Source organism: Lissotriton helveticus, chromosome 1_2, assembly GCF_964261635.1.
Source record: "Lissotriton helveticus chromosome 1_2, aLisHel1.1, whole genome shotgun sequence".
Classification (NCBI taxonomy): domain Eukaryota; kingdom Metazoa; phylum Chordata; class Amphibia; order Caudata; family Salamandridae; genus Lissotriton; species Lissotriton helveticus.
In genome coordinates this window covers 173740354-173757707 of record NC_136058.1, presented here as the reverse complement: position 1 = coordinate 173757707, position 17354 = coordinate 173740354, and the positions used below count along the sequence as shown (strand labels likewise).

Here is a 17354-nt window from a genome sequence, read left to right as displayed (position 1 = left end):
GGGCTGTGTAACAATCCGGGGAAGTGCTATTTGCTCTAAGAAGAGCTGTAGCTCTGTCGGATCAAGGGACGGGGTGCGCTGTATAGAGGAGTATTGTATTGGCAAAAGGCCAAGTTAATCTCGTCCTGCATGTTAACTAGGCGGACCTGCGAATAATAAATAGTGGTGATAGGCGTATGAGAGGAGTCAGACTTCAACAGCAATACCAATGTCCTGCCCACCTTGTCTCCCTCCTCGTATATTCTGGCTAGGTATTTTTTGTAATCTAGGGCACACATCTGTCTATCGTTGAGCTCGCAATGATGGATCTCAGTCTTGGGTACACACAATGCTCTGTTGAGGTTCATTCGGGCACCATATACTGCTTTTATCATGTGTACGCGCAGGACCACTTTGAATGCATCCCATTCCATCCCAGCACTGGAGGCAGTGCCCTCATTGTCCTGGAAATACGATGTAATAGATTGTGTCAGGGATGTGCACAATGGGGTGTCATTTTGTGCCTCTAGGGGTAAGCGCCAAATAGGGCTTCTGGATTTGGTTTTCCCCCAGGCCAGCTGTATTTGTAGGAAGGTGTGGTCTGAAAGCATACAGCTGAGATATTCTGCACGAGACACCCTGGGAGGGCCTCGTGGGAACAGCAAAATGTATAGGTCATCTAATACCTAGGGGGACCAGACATTATGTGGGACTACAGGGCTGATAAATGGAATTACACAACTTTTATGTTGCGTGATACTATCTACTCTCAAAATGGTATTGTGGGGGAAAGAGGCCAGCTGATCATATGTAGACACACTTGGATATATTCCCCTGGCCTCTCAGGTCACATCCAGGCAAACTTTATGGGTATGCCGATTGACAGCTCCTGCCTTTTTTGCTGTAAACGCCGATTGAGATTCTGACATTGTAGCCACTACTCACTCTAGGGGCTTGGTTTCTTCTGTCTGCAGGTCCACCAAAATCACCTTATTTTCAGACTACTTTAGAGTTCAGCCTTAGCAAAAATGGCAGCAGAATAGGGTTTCAGTGTCTTTGGGAGTCATGCAGATTCTAAAGGGTGCCAAGACATATGATCAGAGAGGAACCCATGGGCCTGACCAACAAAGTTACTTTCCTTCAGCAACAATTTTTCTGGTGGCTACTCTATCAAATCACAGATTCCTCACCTTGTGGATAATCGGCAGGCGTCACACTGAATCTGGGGAGTTTTAGAGCAGTTATCCTGCTTCCTGTTAAGTGGCATTGTGCAGATACGCACCAGCATCGTTCTGGAAGTGACAATCAGCACCGTATATATCCACAAACCATACACGCTGACATCAGTTGCTTTTAAGGCTGCCTGCGCCCTCAGATGCTAAGTCTATAAGCATATTGGTATGACCTGTGTGCCAATATCTCGATTGTGTTGGTTTTTAGATGGAAAAGAGTACTGTTCACAGAATGCAGAGGAAGGAGGCTCTGTGAGGAATCTGGATTTAGATAGAGTATTCACCAGAAATTTCATTACCAAAGGTAAGTAACTATTTCTTCTGATGGAATCTGTTGATTCCCAGTTTTTCAAAAGATTTCCCTAGGCAGTAACTGTCTAGAAGGTGGGTGCATGGCTGGGTATACTAAGAAATCCTGAAGGACTGATCATGTGAAGTGGCCTTCCAGTCACAGCAGTAACGCTTGGTAAATGTGTAGTAAGAGGCCCAAGTTGCTGCCTCACAAATTTCTGGAACTGGAAACTTCTTGCCAGCGCAGAGGTAAAGACTTTGCTCTGGAGTCCTGATGTCCTCCGTGGGTCCCTTGCAAGCCAAGGTGTAAAACAGTTTGATGCAGAAGTTGATCCACCTTGATAAAGTCCTCTGGTAGATTGTATTGCTCTTCAACTTGCCTACATAACTGCATGAATGGTTGGTCAGCAGCTCCTTAGTCCTGTGGGCAGGAAAGCAGCACTTGTTCTGAGAACCAGCTTGTCAAGTAAGAAAGAGGTGAAGGAAGGCTTCACCCTTAATGCCTGCAACTCACTCAGACGTCTAGCCCACATGATTTCAATAACTAAAGCTGATTTAAAGAAGGCAGTCGAAACGGGCAACTGTGCAATGGCTAAAATGGGAAACATTAAAAACTCAAGAGTAAGATTCAGGTCCTATTGTGACATTAAGAATGGGGGGGGGGGACTTGTTTGTGAGACCTTTCAAAGATCTCATAACTACAAGTGACTTGAAAAGGGATATGGGCAGAGAAAAGCCGATAAATAGCACTAGCAATAGAGTAAATTATAAGATGTCCAACAATAAGAATATCTGCGGGGACACAAGATGACATCTACCACTTCAGAAGGTAAAGAAAAAGCATTCAGGCTACCCTGCTCAATCTACATGCAAGAAGGTGGACGCTCTGGAGGTTTGGGTGCGGGCCCTGCCTCTGCGAGAGAAGAGTGAGGAAGACGGGGCGAAGCACGGGCTGGTCCACATACCAACACCCTTCTTGGCCAGTCCGGGACTACCAGAAAGAGTTGGGCCCTGTCGAGGCGGATCTTCCTTAAGACCAAGGGAAGGGGAGGAAACGCACGGTGAAGTGGAACGTTCCACTGCAAGTGAAATGAGTGCCCAATGCTCACTGCCACAGATACTGGATGGCACAGAATTTTGGGCACTGGGTGTTCTCATGAGTGGCAAAGAGATCCACCAGAGGCATCGCCACAGAATGAAGATGTGTTCGACTACCTCCGGAAGAAGGCGCCAATCATGGTTGGGAAGATGACGCTGACTGAGATGGTCTGCATGTACACAGAGTACACTGGGTAGATGGTTGTCTATCAGCCACATTTGATAGCTCTGAGCCTAGGACCAGATTTTCCCGGCCGAGAAGAAGTGGCCCCACACCTCTTTGCTTGTTGATGTTTCATATCATAGTCCGATTGCTCATCAAGATCTGGAAAGACTGGCCACAAAGGGAAGGAAGATAAGCTTTGAGTGCAGCTGGATAATACAGAACTACAGTAGACTGACATGCATTGTCTGGCTCTCTGGAGACCAAAGACCTCTGATCTCCAGTTCCTCCAGGTGAGCTCCCCATCCTAAGGTGGAGGCATCCTTGCAACTGTTGTCACAACCTGAGGGAGTTGGAATGCGTTCCTTCATTCAGATTGCCTTCCACACTCCTCTAATTCAAATCTGCTGCAGTGTCCCTGCAGATCACGATGGAACTCTGAAAATCTCTGCCACGTTTGAACCATTATCTGCCGGGACACCACTCAAGGGCCCTTATATGTCAGCAAGTGTGAGAAAACAACAGAATGCAGGAAACAAGAAGGTCTAAGACCATCAGGACTGTTACTTGCAATCCATTCTGAAAAGTCAGAATCTTAGCATGAATGTCCTCAAACTTCTGTGGAAGGGGAAAGGCTCAACTTGATGTACTCACCCGACAAACAGGATGCACTGAGAGGGCATGTGGTGAGATTTGGGCTTGTTGATGGAAATGGTCAGGTCAAACACCAATATCGCTGTAACTTGCAGGTAGTGTTAGACCACCTCTGGAGAGCTGGCTTTGAGGAGTCAGATGTCCAACTAAATACAGGCAAACTTGAACATCTGAGATGTACCGCTATCACAGCCATCACCTTTGTGAAAACTTATGGTGCTGAAGTTAGGCCAAACGGAAGGACTTCAAACCAGTATGGGATCTAAAGTTAAAGTGAAAGCACTTCCTGTGCAAACGCAGAATCAATATATGAAAATATGTACCCTTCAGGTCGACATACACCCTCCAGTCTTCAGATTCCAACATGAGTAATGCCTGAGCCATGGAGAACATTTTGAACTTCTCGTTGTTGAGGAATCAGTTTAGAAACCCTAAGGTCTGGAATAGACTACGTCCACTATCCTTTTTCGAGGCCAGGAAATAACCGAGTAGCACTGCTGGTCCTGTTCCCGTTCTGGCATCAACTCCACCATCCCTTTCTATAGTCCAGTTTCGACTTCCTGTTGAGGATCTGAAGGCTGAAGGAGATGGGTGAATGGGTTGGATGGGGGGAGAGGATGCTGAAAGAGTAGGACATGCCCCCTTTCCACTTGTTGTAGGACGAAATTGGTCAATGGTGATGGCTTGCAGAAAGGTTGAGATCCATTCTCTAAATGGCACCAAGTGTTCCAACATGAGGGAACCAGGGCTGCTTCACTGCAGTGACTGGGGAGGAATATGAGTTAGAGAGTGGAGGAAGTGGGAGGGGACATCCTCTTCTCCAGTATTGAATCTTTCATAGATTCACATGCTTGTATCCTCCCCGTCGTCATGGTGGGAGTCTCACGGTAACAGAATGCCATAGCAGTAGAAGAAAAACTGAATAGAAAACCCCAGAGGGAACAACATTATTTGGTAACCAAACCTCATCATTATGTGGTCCAAAAGTCAGCCAGTCAGCTGCCAGCCCTGACATCACACTACCCAGCAGAGCCATCATACCTCAGATTTCCAACCGCCTTCGTGTGAGAGGAGTCTCCCTGAGCCGTGCTCAGTTTTGTTCTTGAGTGAACTTTTGACCTTTCCAACTGCAAGTTCTTTCTTCTGGATTTAAGGTATTGTTTTCCATCTTATACCTAATATGGCTGAAAGCTCAAAAAAGCGGCTTTTCAGACCCTGCAGATCCTGTGGGAAAGCCAGACTATATTCTGAAGACCCCCACAAGGACTGTTTGTATTGTCTCCACCCAAAACATGTGCCTAAGGACTGCAAGCACTGCAGAACCTTTTCAGCTACAACTTTGAGAGACAGAGAGGCACGCTTACTGTTGTGGCTTCAGAAGAAGAAGGCAACTTCAGAATCTGAAGATGATTCCAATATTCAGCCTTCAACATCTAAAAAGCAGAAAACTAAAGACAAAGAGGCATCTTCGTCTACTCTTCCTCATACTCCGCTAAAGAATCCTTCAGAGTCAAGGGCAGTGTCTTTAGCCCCGTCTACGAAGACTGGGGCATCACCAGCTCTTGTTCTTGTGAAAACGTCGACGGCACTTCGTCGACGACAACAATCTCGCCGACGACAGTTGCGTCGACATCAGTGACTAAAACAACGTTGTCAAAGAAAGGTTCGTCGACGACCCCGTAGACGGGAAGAAAGTCGTCAACCTTGCCGACACCATCGTCTACAGCACCATCGGTGACGACGACCTCGTCTACAATAATTCATGTTTCTTCGTCTACGGGAGCATCGACGACGGGAGCTCCTTCGACGACGTCCGTTAAGTCACCAATGACAAAATCATTGATCTCTTTCAAGTCTTTTCCGCCGTCGACGGGCTCGTCGACGGTTAAGAAATCTGCAGAATTTACAACTTGGACAAAAATGTCTCCGCTTCCTCCATCAAATCTGCTAGATTTACAGTCAGAGGATGAAGAGTCGATGGGAGCAGCTTATAGTCCTTCACAGCTTCAAATAAAGAGTCAAGACACGGATGAAGAAGAGTGCCAGGACGTTCAAGAGGTATTCTCTTTTCAAGATCGACCAGTGTCCGACTCCAAAAGATATGAGTCGTTCCAGCAATCATATGAGTTTGAAGAGGAAGAGGAAACGCATCCTGATGTGAGGGAGGAATCCATCTCGTTGCTGGTTTCTCTAGTGACTGACTTACGTCACATGATCAATGACTATTACCGTCGTTTTCCTGAAGCTAATGCTCCTGCCTCGAATACTTCAGTCGGTTCTACTCAAACCCCAGTACTTCAACCTCCGCCTACAGTACAAAAGATTCGATCTCCCCCAATAATCACATTTAGGGTTGATTTCGCAGAGAGTGACGGAGAACAGCCAGAAGAAGGGGAACTTCTTCAAGAGAATCCAGTAGGTATAGAATAGGATCAATATGTTTTACCTACAACACCGTCTCCATCGCCGTCACCAGCAAACTCTCCTCCGCAGGACATTGGAGGATTCCATGACATTATGGAAAAAGCCTTAAAGAGATTTGAGCTTCCACTACTAGTGCAGGAAACTAAGTGTTTTCTATACAACTTCAAAGAGGATTCAAGGAAATCCATCAGAGCAATTCCTATCATCGATCATATATGGGATGAGGGCTTGAAAATAATGAAGAATCCAGCCTCGGTTGCGGCCTCGGTGCCCAGAATAGAGAAGAATTATTGGGCCCCAGAATCTTCTCCTGCATGCTTAATTGGGCATCCGCGTCCGGAATCTGTGGTGATGCAAGCTGCTCAGCGACAGTCCAAAAATCCAGTCTCCTCCCGATAAGGAAGGAAGCTGGATGGATGGATGGTGCGGGGAAGCGTTTTGCTGTGATGGCAGCAGCGTCCATTAGAGCTGCAAATGCTCGAGCTCTGATGAGTAGCTACAATAGACAGATGTGGTCATACATAGCACCGTTGTTGGCTCATCTACCACACGATAAAAAGGAAGATGCTGCCGCCATAGTACAAGATGGGGCTAGGGCGGCCTCCGAATCCATCGATATCGCAATGGATATTCATCGGTGGCATTTAGGCAAATGGCGGGAGCAGTGGCACTCCGAAGACAAGGTTGGCTTAAGGCCACCTCATTCAGACCGGAATTCCAGGCAAAAATAGTAGATATGCCTTTTGACTGAGAGAATCTCTTCGGAAAGCATATAGACGATGCTCTCCAAGGAATTAAAGCTGACATGGACACAACATGAGCGTTGGGCTCTCTTCAACGAGGTAAATTCCAGTCTTTTCGGAGGAGAGGGGCTAGAGGCCAATACAATCAAAGGTCTCATATCAGTCCAACAGGTACCAACCTTACAGTCAACAAGGGTATCGTCAGTTTGAGCAACCAGCAATTTCGGTACTCAAACACCCCATATCATCAGCAGTCCAAAGGGAAGAATACTGTGAGGGGAAAATCGCAGCAAACCAATAGGAGACAGTGACTTTGTCGAAGCGCCCGCCACTTGCTCAGATCTCAACAACGATCATTACCTTTCTCTCTTTTATCAGCAATGGCTATCGATAAAAACAGACAGATGGGTACTGGAATTTATACAGAAGCCACCGAATCAACCTCCTGTTCACAGGAAGCAGCAACATCTGTCAACCCTCAAGGCAGAAATATTATCTCTAGTGAAAGGGGCAATTGAGGAGGTTCTGCGTCCTCAGCGAGGAAAAGGATTTTACTCGCATTTCTTTCTGATAAAGAAAAAGCAGACGTCAAAATGGAGGCAGGTAATGGACCTGAGAGGTTTGAACAAATTCATCAAAAAGATACCCTTTCGTATGCTATCTCTTCAAGAAATACTCCTACTACTACTACACAAAGGAGACTACATGGCATCCCTGGACCTCTTAGCTGCCTCTTTCCACATTCCGATTCACATAAAACACAGGCAGTTTCTGCGTTTCATGGTGGCGGGGCGCCACTACCAATTCAAAGTCTTACCCTTTGGTCTAAAATCGGCACCAAGGGTCTTCACAAAGTGCATGGCGCTAGTAGCAGCACATCTGAGACTACAAGGTCACCAGATGTACCCATATCTTGACGATTGGCTCATAAAAGACGCATCATTCCAGGACGCCCGGTAATCACTGCAATGCTGCATGGATCTTTTCCATTGTGTGGGACTAAGGATCAACTTTAAAAAATCGTCTCATTCTGCCACAATCCCTTCAATTTCTAAGAGCCATGCTTCACACAAAGGAAGCAAAAGCTTACCGTTCAGAGGAGCGTACTCAGAAAATCTTAAACCTGGCATCACATCTTCTAACAAAAAAGTGCACTTCAGTGAGAATCTTCAAGTCCTTATTGGGGATGATGTCTTCCTCTATCGCCTTACTTCCCAATTGCAAATTACACATGAGGCCTCTCCAAGAGCTTCTAGACAAACAATGGATTCCATCCCAAGGGTCCTTCGTAAATCGGAGCACCATCACTCTTCAGATCCAAGAGGCCCTGTCATGGCGGAGGATCAGAAAACATTTGACAAAAGGTCTGCTCTTCGAACCACACCGTCCCAGTTATGTTATGATGATGACAGATGCATCACTCCAAGGTTGGGGGGCACATCTCCAAGACCTTGAAATACAAGGACATTGGTCCAACCACGAAGCTCAACTTCACATCAACCTATTGGAGCTAAAAGCAGTGTTCTTGGGGTTACAAGCGTTCCTCCCCAGAATCCACAATTCGACGGTACTAGTCAGGATGGACAGTACAATGACGATGTTCTACCTATTAAAACAAGGAGGTACAAAGCTCCTGTCAAAACAAGCGCAGGAAATTTGGAAATGGCTACTGTGAGAAAGTGCCATTTTTCTTGCATTGGTATGCCCCCACTTTTTTCTGACTACTGATGTACTTTGACTGAGTGTGCCCTGGGCTCCTGCCAACCAGGTACCCAGGGCCTCTGTTCCTTCCCTAAAACTGTGTTACAACCAAAACCCAATTGACATCTCTGGCCACCTGTCAGCCCCTAGTAAATGGTACCCTAGGTACCCAGGGCATGGTGACCAGAGAAGACCCCTGAGGGCTGCAGCACTTATTGTGCCACCCTCAGGGGCCCTGTACCCTGACACCCAAACACTGCCTTTGCAGGCTGAGTGTCTAAGTACAGAACCAAACAAAGAGTCGACATGGCACACATCCCTGTGTGCCATGCCCACAGAACCCACTGCCCTGGCATACTTCAGTCACCCCTCTAGCTGGGTGCCCTATTCCAGAGGTGTGGGCACAGGTGCAGGAGCTCTGTGCCCCTACAGTACCCAGGGCCATTCCTGGGCACTGTAAGTGCAGTGATGCCAGTAAGAGTATATGGTGCTGGGAGGTTGTCATTATGAACTCCATAGCACCATCATGGCTACACTGAAGACTGACATATTTGGTACCAACCTTCTCAGCACATTAAACCCGCACTGATGCCAGTGTGGGATTTAATGTAAAATGCACCAGAGGGCATCTTAGAGATGCCCCCTGAAAACCTAGCCTACAATCCACGTCTTCTTTGAGTAAGGTCAGTCCTGACTTTAACCTCTGTTATACCTCTGGGATTTGTGGACTCTATACACACTGTACCTTATTCTGGTCCAGTATATATAGAGCCACTTTCTCACAGCTACTGCTTCACAACATCTCACTACAAGTCCAGCACGTTCCAGGAGTGCACAACACAAGGGCAGATATCCTGAGCAGATCAACCAGTGTTTCCCACGAATGGGAATTAGCTCAAAGTCAACTTCTGAGAGTGTTTAGTCTGCTGCCCACCACAACTCGAAATGCAAGCACTTTGCAAGCAGGTTCCCCCAAGCAGGTTTATGGGGCAATGCACTGCAGCTACGCTGGACAGGAATGTTCGCGTACGCATTTCATCCATTCCCTCAGATATCGAGAGTGTTACAGAAGATGAGATCAGAGCCGTGCTGTAGTGTGGCCTAGGCCTGGTTTACACACATGTTATGTTAGCATGGCTTATTAGAAGTTTAAACAACATTTTACCTTTTGCTGCTTTTGCACACAACACTGCATATAGCTGTTTTTGTAAGTTAGGCTGCGCGAATGTCTTCACATGAGAAAAGCTTGTTTTCGACATCCCTAGACTTACATCGTGACCCTAGTCAGCACAGTCAGTGCTGAAGCCGTCAAGGTTATCATAACATGGTAGCTGTTGTTCGCACTGATCGGCTAACACTTTTTTAGACACAACAAATGGCAGCTGCGAGCCAACTGAGATTCTGGCGCCTTTATTATTGCACAGTTGCCATGATTTCACACATTTGGAAGATTTTCCGTTTCCAGGGATGCAGATAGCTTTTGCTGATCCTGATTTGATTCACGCTTGCTGAGCTGAGAGGTAATGGGGTCCCCCTTACAAGCCTAAGAGACCTTCTTTAGTTTATAATACATAGTTCCTAGATAGGGAGGGTGTTATAACTTGGCACTATAAGACCTGTTTTCACCATCATTGCAATATGATTTCTCCCTTTGTATTTCATTGAATAGTAACAATGCTGATCATATTATTTCTAATCATATGTCTGCTTATGTTGGCACAGATACTGCACTTGAGAGCACGTCGTTAAAATAAATATTTTAACCTTACCCGTGTCTCTTATTTACTACTGTTGCGGACTGGTATGAGAGCATAACGAAAGAGTGTTCTCCCTGCCCACCATTCCAGAGTTGTTCCTAAGTCGCATGTTCTAGGTTATCTAATCATTGGTTACTGTGCTATAGGACGAAGAGCTAACGTGACACTGATGCTAGCTGGTTGGGGTTTTCTAGGTATTGAGGTGAGTTTCTGGTACACCACTATTCACTGATGTCCTGGGTCTCTGTGCACAGTTCTGTGTAGGAGCAGGATCCTTGCAACAGTGCCGCTTGATTCTCATAGCCCCGGCATGGCCGAGACAAACCTGGTTCTCGGAACTTCTCCAGTTGTCGGTGGCTCTCAGAATACAGTTTTCGCTATTGCAGGACCTGATCACTATGAACGACAGGCGAATTCTCCATCCAAATTTGACATCGCTGAACTTATCAGCCTGGAACCTCACAAACATGAATTCCAATCCTTAAATTGGTAGGCCCAATGATGTTCCACGAGCTTCCCGATCAAAAGAGTTTTTTTTAGAAGGAAATAAGATACGCGGAGAATGGGATACGCATTTGAAAACAACACGATCTAGGGTGAGTGTCCTGCACACGAGGGAAACCAAATAAACTGTGTTGAACCGGAGCGCAGTAAATCACATCCGAATCCGATGGCGGAAAAAAACACTAGCAATGGAGTCAATACCCATGCGCACTACCACCGAAAGGAGGAGTCAACTACCTCGTGACTGGAAAAGAATTCTTCGAAGAAAAACAAACTGCAAACATCGGGACCCAACACTAGATGGCAGGGGTATGCAAAGCATGTGATCTACAGCTCGCATGCCTCGAACATTATGTTTAGGTCGGGTGATCTGACAATGGCCGCGAGTGGTGTCATGTAGATGTTGAAGAGTGTTGGGCTGATGGATGGTCCTTGAGGTACGCTACAAAAGTTGTGTTTGACGTGTGATGTGAAAGGGGATCCTGACTTTCTGGGTGCATCCGTGACAAAAGTTGATATCCATTTGAGGGTGTTGTTATTGATGCCGATGTGTTGAAGGCAGATGATGAGCGTGTGGAGGGAGACAGTGTTGAAGGCTGCAGAGAGGCCAAGCAGGACCAGGACAGCTGATTCTCCTCTGTCCAGTAGAATGCGAATATCATCTGTTGCGGTGATCAGGGCTGTCTCAGTGCTGTTGTTGGTTCTGAAGCCTGATCATGAGGGGTTGAGAAGGTTATTTCTTTCCAGATGCTCGAAGAGTTGGAAGTTGATGGCCTTCTCCAGGACTTTGGCTGGGAAGGGGTAGCAATAGGAGTCAGTCATTCTGGTGCTCACTGGACCTCTTTGCCGTGCATGGTAGTGAAGGGAGACAAAACTTCCCATGGCTCAGGTGACTGAGTCCACTGTGTCTAGCTCGAACTGAGTGAGTTCTTTTGCCCTGGCTTGTGCCTCCCTTACCAACTTTGAGAAGTGGGGATCAAGGTGGTCTGGCAAATTGGGAAGCACCAACTGGGCCATGTCCCAGAGGGCGTGGATGTAGCGACCTATGAGACAGGGGGTGTTTAAAGATTTCAAGGCCACACTGCATGCTGATGAAAACCTGTTGCTGAACTGATCTAGCTTTTTTGGACTCTGTCTGATGACATGGTAGGAAAGGTACCTGGAGAGAGTTTGGATGAGCAAGACTGTCAAGACCTCGAGCCTCTTCGGTGAAGGGTGCAACAACAGAAAGGCTGGGTTGCCAGGTGCAGGTCTGCATCTACTTGCTATTTACCCAGAAAACAGCCGTAGAGGATGTGGGATTCTTCCACAAAGCAAGAATGGACTCAGTGAGTGAGTGGTTTGAGGTTCTGTCATTCCATGTACAGGGTATAATGACAGTACTGTCCAAAATGCTTGAATATAGGCATAGATGGGAGATGTCTGGTCAACATGTTTTGCAGGAAGTGTGTTTTAAATGAAGACAACATTGCTACAAAAACAACATATCTCGGGAGAAGTTTGTATAATTATATCTAGCAGTAAATGCAAGCACAGACCTGCTGTCAAAGTGTATTATAACTCTAATTAGACTAAATTGAACATAAATGCTTCCCTTTTATGCATTTCATATGAACTCATTCACACAGATGGACATGCAAATTGTCTAAAAATATAGTAACTTTAGACTCAGTTTAGGCACTGTTTAGGGGTGTCTGGGACATGGCATTTGAGAGCTCCTGGGAATGTGTAGATGCGTATGCGAGGCCTATACTGTTGCCGTTTGTGTATCAGTTAGGCCCTGGTTGATTGTCCATAGAAGAAGTATGCTGTAAAGGGGTCTGCTCCAGCTTGTGGAATCTCGGGGGCTAAGGACAACATTTGTTCAGGAGCTGACAGGTGTCTGAAATGATGTATGCCCGCGATCAAACCATAGACGAGTTGGTCTTAACACCTTCAGAACATTTTATCGGTGTTTGGTCACATGCGCCATCCCAAAACAAAGAGAGTGGCTCTACGATAAATATAGTGTACGGCCAGGAAGAGTAGTACATTCAGTGTACTCAAAGCAATTGGGTCATTCACTACTTCAGGGTCCTAGACATGCTTGCTTGCGGTTCCCACCACATTCCATAGCACTGTGCAGATTATGCTGCATGGTAATCTACCAAATGTTAGGTTCAATTCTTTACAGTTCTCCAGTTATGTTATAGTCATCTTACTGGCATGAACCAGAATCTAGAGAGATTTTGTTTTCTAGAATACTTTTGTTGAACAAGACACAATGTTTTGCTCCCTAGGGCCATTTTACAGACATACACAGTCCAATCAGTGTTTTTAATGGGTATGCGTGTGAAATTAACTTAAAATATAGTGTGCGTCCTTCTAGGGGGATTATGACCATGTACCTGAAGCTCTACAAGGGATTTTAGATTTAATTTAAAAATTACTGGAGAAAGCCACTTCTAATTCTGATCACATCCGGGCCTCCAAGTAAACCTGCCGAAAGCTGGAGAAGATCTGGCTCCGTGAACGAACACCGGACAGCCACGCCGCCCACAAGAATGCCACCCGCAGACACCATCACCTCATCAGATCCGCCAAAAGGGCCTCCTTCAAAGACCGCTTGGACAACAATGCACACAACAGCAAAGAGCTCTTCAACATCGTGAAGGAACTCTCCAACCCCAGCTCCAACACCAACGACGTCCCACCCTCGCAAGACCTGTGCGACTCGCTGGCCACCTTCTTCCACCGCAAGATCACAGACATCCACGACAGTTTTAATGCCACGACCGCCCCGACAACCACTGAGACCTCCGCCCCCACGACCACCATCCGCACCAACCGCCTGCTCTACTGGACCAACATCGACGTCGATGACACCATCAAGATCATGAACACCATCCACTCCGGATCTCCGTCAGATCCATGCCCACACCACATCTTCAACAAAGCCAGCACATCCATCGCACCCCATCTCCGGAAAGTCATCAACACCTCCTTCGAGACAGCAACTTTCCGGGAGAGTTGGAAGCACGCCGAGATCAACGCCTTACTCAAGAAACCCAAGGCGGACCCCAAGGAACTCAAGAACTTCCGGTCCATCTCCCTGCTCCCGTTTCCAGCAAAGGTCATCGAGAAGAGCGTCAACGAACAACTGACCCGCTACCTCGAGGAGAACAACATCCTGGACCCTTCCCAGTCCGGGTTCCGCAGCAACCACAGCACCGAGACTGCCCTCATTGCCGCCACCGATGACATCAAGTCCCTGCTGGACAACAGAGAAACGGCGGCCCTCATCCTCCTGGACCTGTCAGCTGCCTTCGACACGGTCTGTCACCATACACTACGAACACGCCTCCACAACGCTAGGATCCAAGAGAAGGCCCTGGACTGGACCACCTCCTTGCTCTCCGGCAGAACACAGAGCGTCCGCCTTCCCCCCTTCCGCTCCGAAGCCACCAAGATCATCTGCGGCGTACCCCAGGGCTCATCCCTCAGCCCAACCCTGTTTAACATCTACATGGCACCGCTCGCCCACGTCGCCACGACCTCAACATCCTCTCCTATGCCGATGACACCCAGCTGATACTCTCCCTCACCAAGGACCCCCACACCGCCAAAACACACCGCCAAAACCAACCTTCACGAAGGAATGAAGGCCGTTGCTGAATGGATGAGGAACAGCCGACTGAAGCTGAACTCAGCCTGGGACGACTCCTGGTGGCCGACCGCACTGGGAACCGCTCCAGCACCCACCGACCACGCACGCAACCTAGGGGTCATCCTCGACTCCACCCTGTCCATGACTAAACAGGTCAACGGCGTCTCCTCCTCCTGCTTCAACAGGATCTACAAGTGGATCCCCACTGAAACAAGAAGAACAGTCACCCAGGCCCTTGTCAGCAGCAGGTCGGACTATGTAAACGCCCTCTACGCAGGAGCCTCGGCCAATCTCCTGAGACGGCTCCAACGCATCCAGAACGCCTCTGCATGCCTGATCCTCGACATCCCTCGCCGCAGCCACATCACGCCCCACCTGAGAGACCTGCAATGGCTCCCGGTCAACAAGAGGATAAGCTTCAAGCTCCTCACCCAAGCACACAAGGCACTCCACAACACCGGACCAACGTACCTCAACAGACTACTCAGCTTCTACACCCCCACCCGCCAGCTCCGCTCCGCCGACCTCGCCCTCGCTACAGTCCCCCGCTTCCGAAGAGCAACCTCAGGCAGCAAATCATTCTCCCACCTCGCCGCCAAGACCTGGAACACCCTCTCCATCCACCTACGGCAGACCCAAGACCTGCTGACCTTCAGAAAACTCCTCAAGACCTGGCTTTTCGAGCAGTAGCAGCATTCCCCACCCCAGCGCCTTGAGACCCTCACGGGTGAGTAGTGCACTTTACAAATGATATGATTGATTGATTGATTGAGTGAGGGCCTAGCTGAAAGCCAAAAAGAAGTTCCGCAAAGTGGGGTGTAATGTGAAGCACCTCTTTCAAGAGGTTAACCTTAGTTTCATCAGATGGAAGCTGAAGTTCCAACACCACTACTGCCTTCCCAATAGCAGAAAGATAAGAGTTGATCTCTGCAGGAGGTAATCCAATAGGGAAATACAGATCCATTCCAGGCAAGGTATGAAGGCCACTAACATCCTTAAGACCAGCTAAGTCTGGGTCCAGCAATACAGAATACTCGTCCCCATTACCTGTGTCTAGGTAGGGATTCTCATTAGAGTAGGAGTATCTGAAAAAGTATCACCTTTCTCTATAATGCGCTGATCCTCTCTTTGAGATCACTGCGTGGGAAACTCCATAAGTCCCCAAATCTGGCATTGGAGGCTGCGGTATCAGTGGCATCTGTTGCAGCACAGGAGGAGTGGATTGCGGCCCCAGTGATATCGAATGTGGATCCAGTGGGGTCAATTGGTGCACTGGAGAGAACTGCTGGCCCAGTGGCAAAGGTGAAGAAATAGACAACACAGTTTGAGGAGGTGGCATCCAACTGCTGGCCCAGTGGCAAAGGTGAAGAAATAAACACCACAGTTTTAGGAGGTGGCATCCGGCATAATGCCCAGCCTGCAGGAGGGAATGGCGTTGTCTTCGGAGACAGATCCAAAGTGACAAGTGGCAATGGAAAGAAAAGAGTGAAGGCTGTAGAGTACAGTCATAATAGCTTTAAAGGTGTATCCCAATAGAGACATGATGCCATCAGGCCCTTGAGAGGGGACCACGGCACGTCTGAAAATGTCAAACATCGCGTTCAAGCAAAGAGATATATTTGTTCCAGGACTGAGAAACGTTGGGTCAGGGTGACCAGGTTCGGCCCTTCGTACTGGCGCGGTAGCGGTTCCAGGATCCGAAGGATCCAAACACGCTGGACCCTCCATAGCTTCTTTCATGAGTTCTAAGTCCGAAGAGGCTGCTAGTGGAGAGTACGGGCGTTTGGTGGGACTTGTTTTTGGAAGATCAGCATTGCTCGGACAAGTGAAGCCTCTTTATGTCTGCGTTTAACAAATTTAATGAAGGCGGCAACCTCAGAGTTGACCTCTTCCTCAGCCAATTTTCATCCCAAGCCAGGCCATTAACATGCTGCCCTCTTGTCCGTTGATAGCCAATGACAGATACCCAATTGTGCTGTCCTGTTTGGCATGCTGCTCCACTGGTGAACCCTCTATGAACATTTTCTTTAAAACATCCGCACTCAGGACTTGTGCTACTCCCAGTTCCTGGGTTGGCACCCAGTTCTGCCCTCAATTTCTCATCACAGCCATTATTTGGCTCCAGATTTAGGTAAGAGAGACCTGATGTTAACGCAAAAAAGGTCTATATTTTAGCTGTTGTTTTCCTGCATCTTCCTTTTAACTGATTCTAAATGTCATGAATACTCCATTCAAAGCTATTTTTTCCTTGAAGAGCAATCCTTTCCTGCTTCTTCTACTTAACTAACCCCCATCCATGTACCCCTAACCCTCACATACTGCAGCTTACTTTTTTTCTGCTCTGCTGCCATGTTGTTTTTGTCAAAAATGATTATTATTTGCTAGTAATTCAAAAAACAAGCAACAATGAAATAGATTAAACCATTTTAGGGTCTTTAACAAGGTGACATAGCAAGTTGTAGCAAAAGTGAATACCAAAAACAACCAAAAAGTGCCTCTGCAATGGCAGTGGGGCTGTTTTATCGTCAGAATAACGTACATAATGTTTATGAAATATAGAAAAGAATTTGTGGCTGTAACTAATATAGAATATTAGACAACAATAACAGAAAAACATCCTTGTACTTTGTTATTCAAATATGTTATAGAATAGAAAATTAGCAAGACAATTTACCAACTCATCAATGTTCTCGAAGAAATAGGCATTCCACCCATCAACCACTTTCTGTGGAACCTTGCTTCCATCATACAACTGCAAACACAAAAAAAATATGTTTCATCGGTCTCTACTTGTTAAATAAGACAATCAATTTGTACATCTCAGGTTTCTGCCCAGCTTAAACTACTGAATACATCTTTTGAGTAATTTTAAGTGTGCAAACTCAGTGTTCGATAAACTACATAACTGGGATCTTAGAAACAGAACACCCCCTCCAAATGTATGTTACAAACTTTCCCACAAACCTCTCGAATGTTTTCTCCATGTGCAGGATTGCTTTGATCTTATACCAGATTCAGCCACCTCTTGTCCTGCTAGATCCTGGTCCCCTATGACCTGAACTAAATTCAGCAACTCATTTCCCAGCGCTATCAGAAAAGCAATCAGAAAGTAATTAACCTCTACCAACCAGGATTCAAAACTAACTTGCAACCCATGGGTTC

At 47.0% G+C, this 17354-nt stretch overlaps 1 protein-coding gene across 2 annotated transcripts in view; it reads right to left on the bottom strand.

Moving 5' to 3' along the window:
• Positions 1 to 17354, bottom strand: part of TUT4 (terminal uridylyl transferase 4) — a 1200849-nt gene that overhangs the window by 383961 nt on the left and 799534 nt on the right. For both annotated transcript variants that reach the window (XM_078670586.1, XM_078670594.1), the window contains exon 23: positions 16867 to 16944. In XM_078670586.1, the coding sequence (XP_078526712.1) occupies positions 16867 to 16944 (78 nt within the window). The remainder of the gene's footprint in view (positions 1 to 16866; positions 16945 to 17354) is intronic.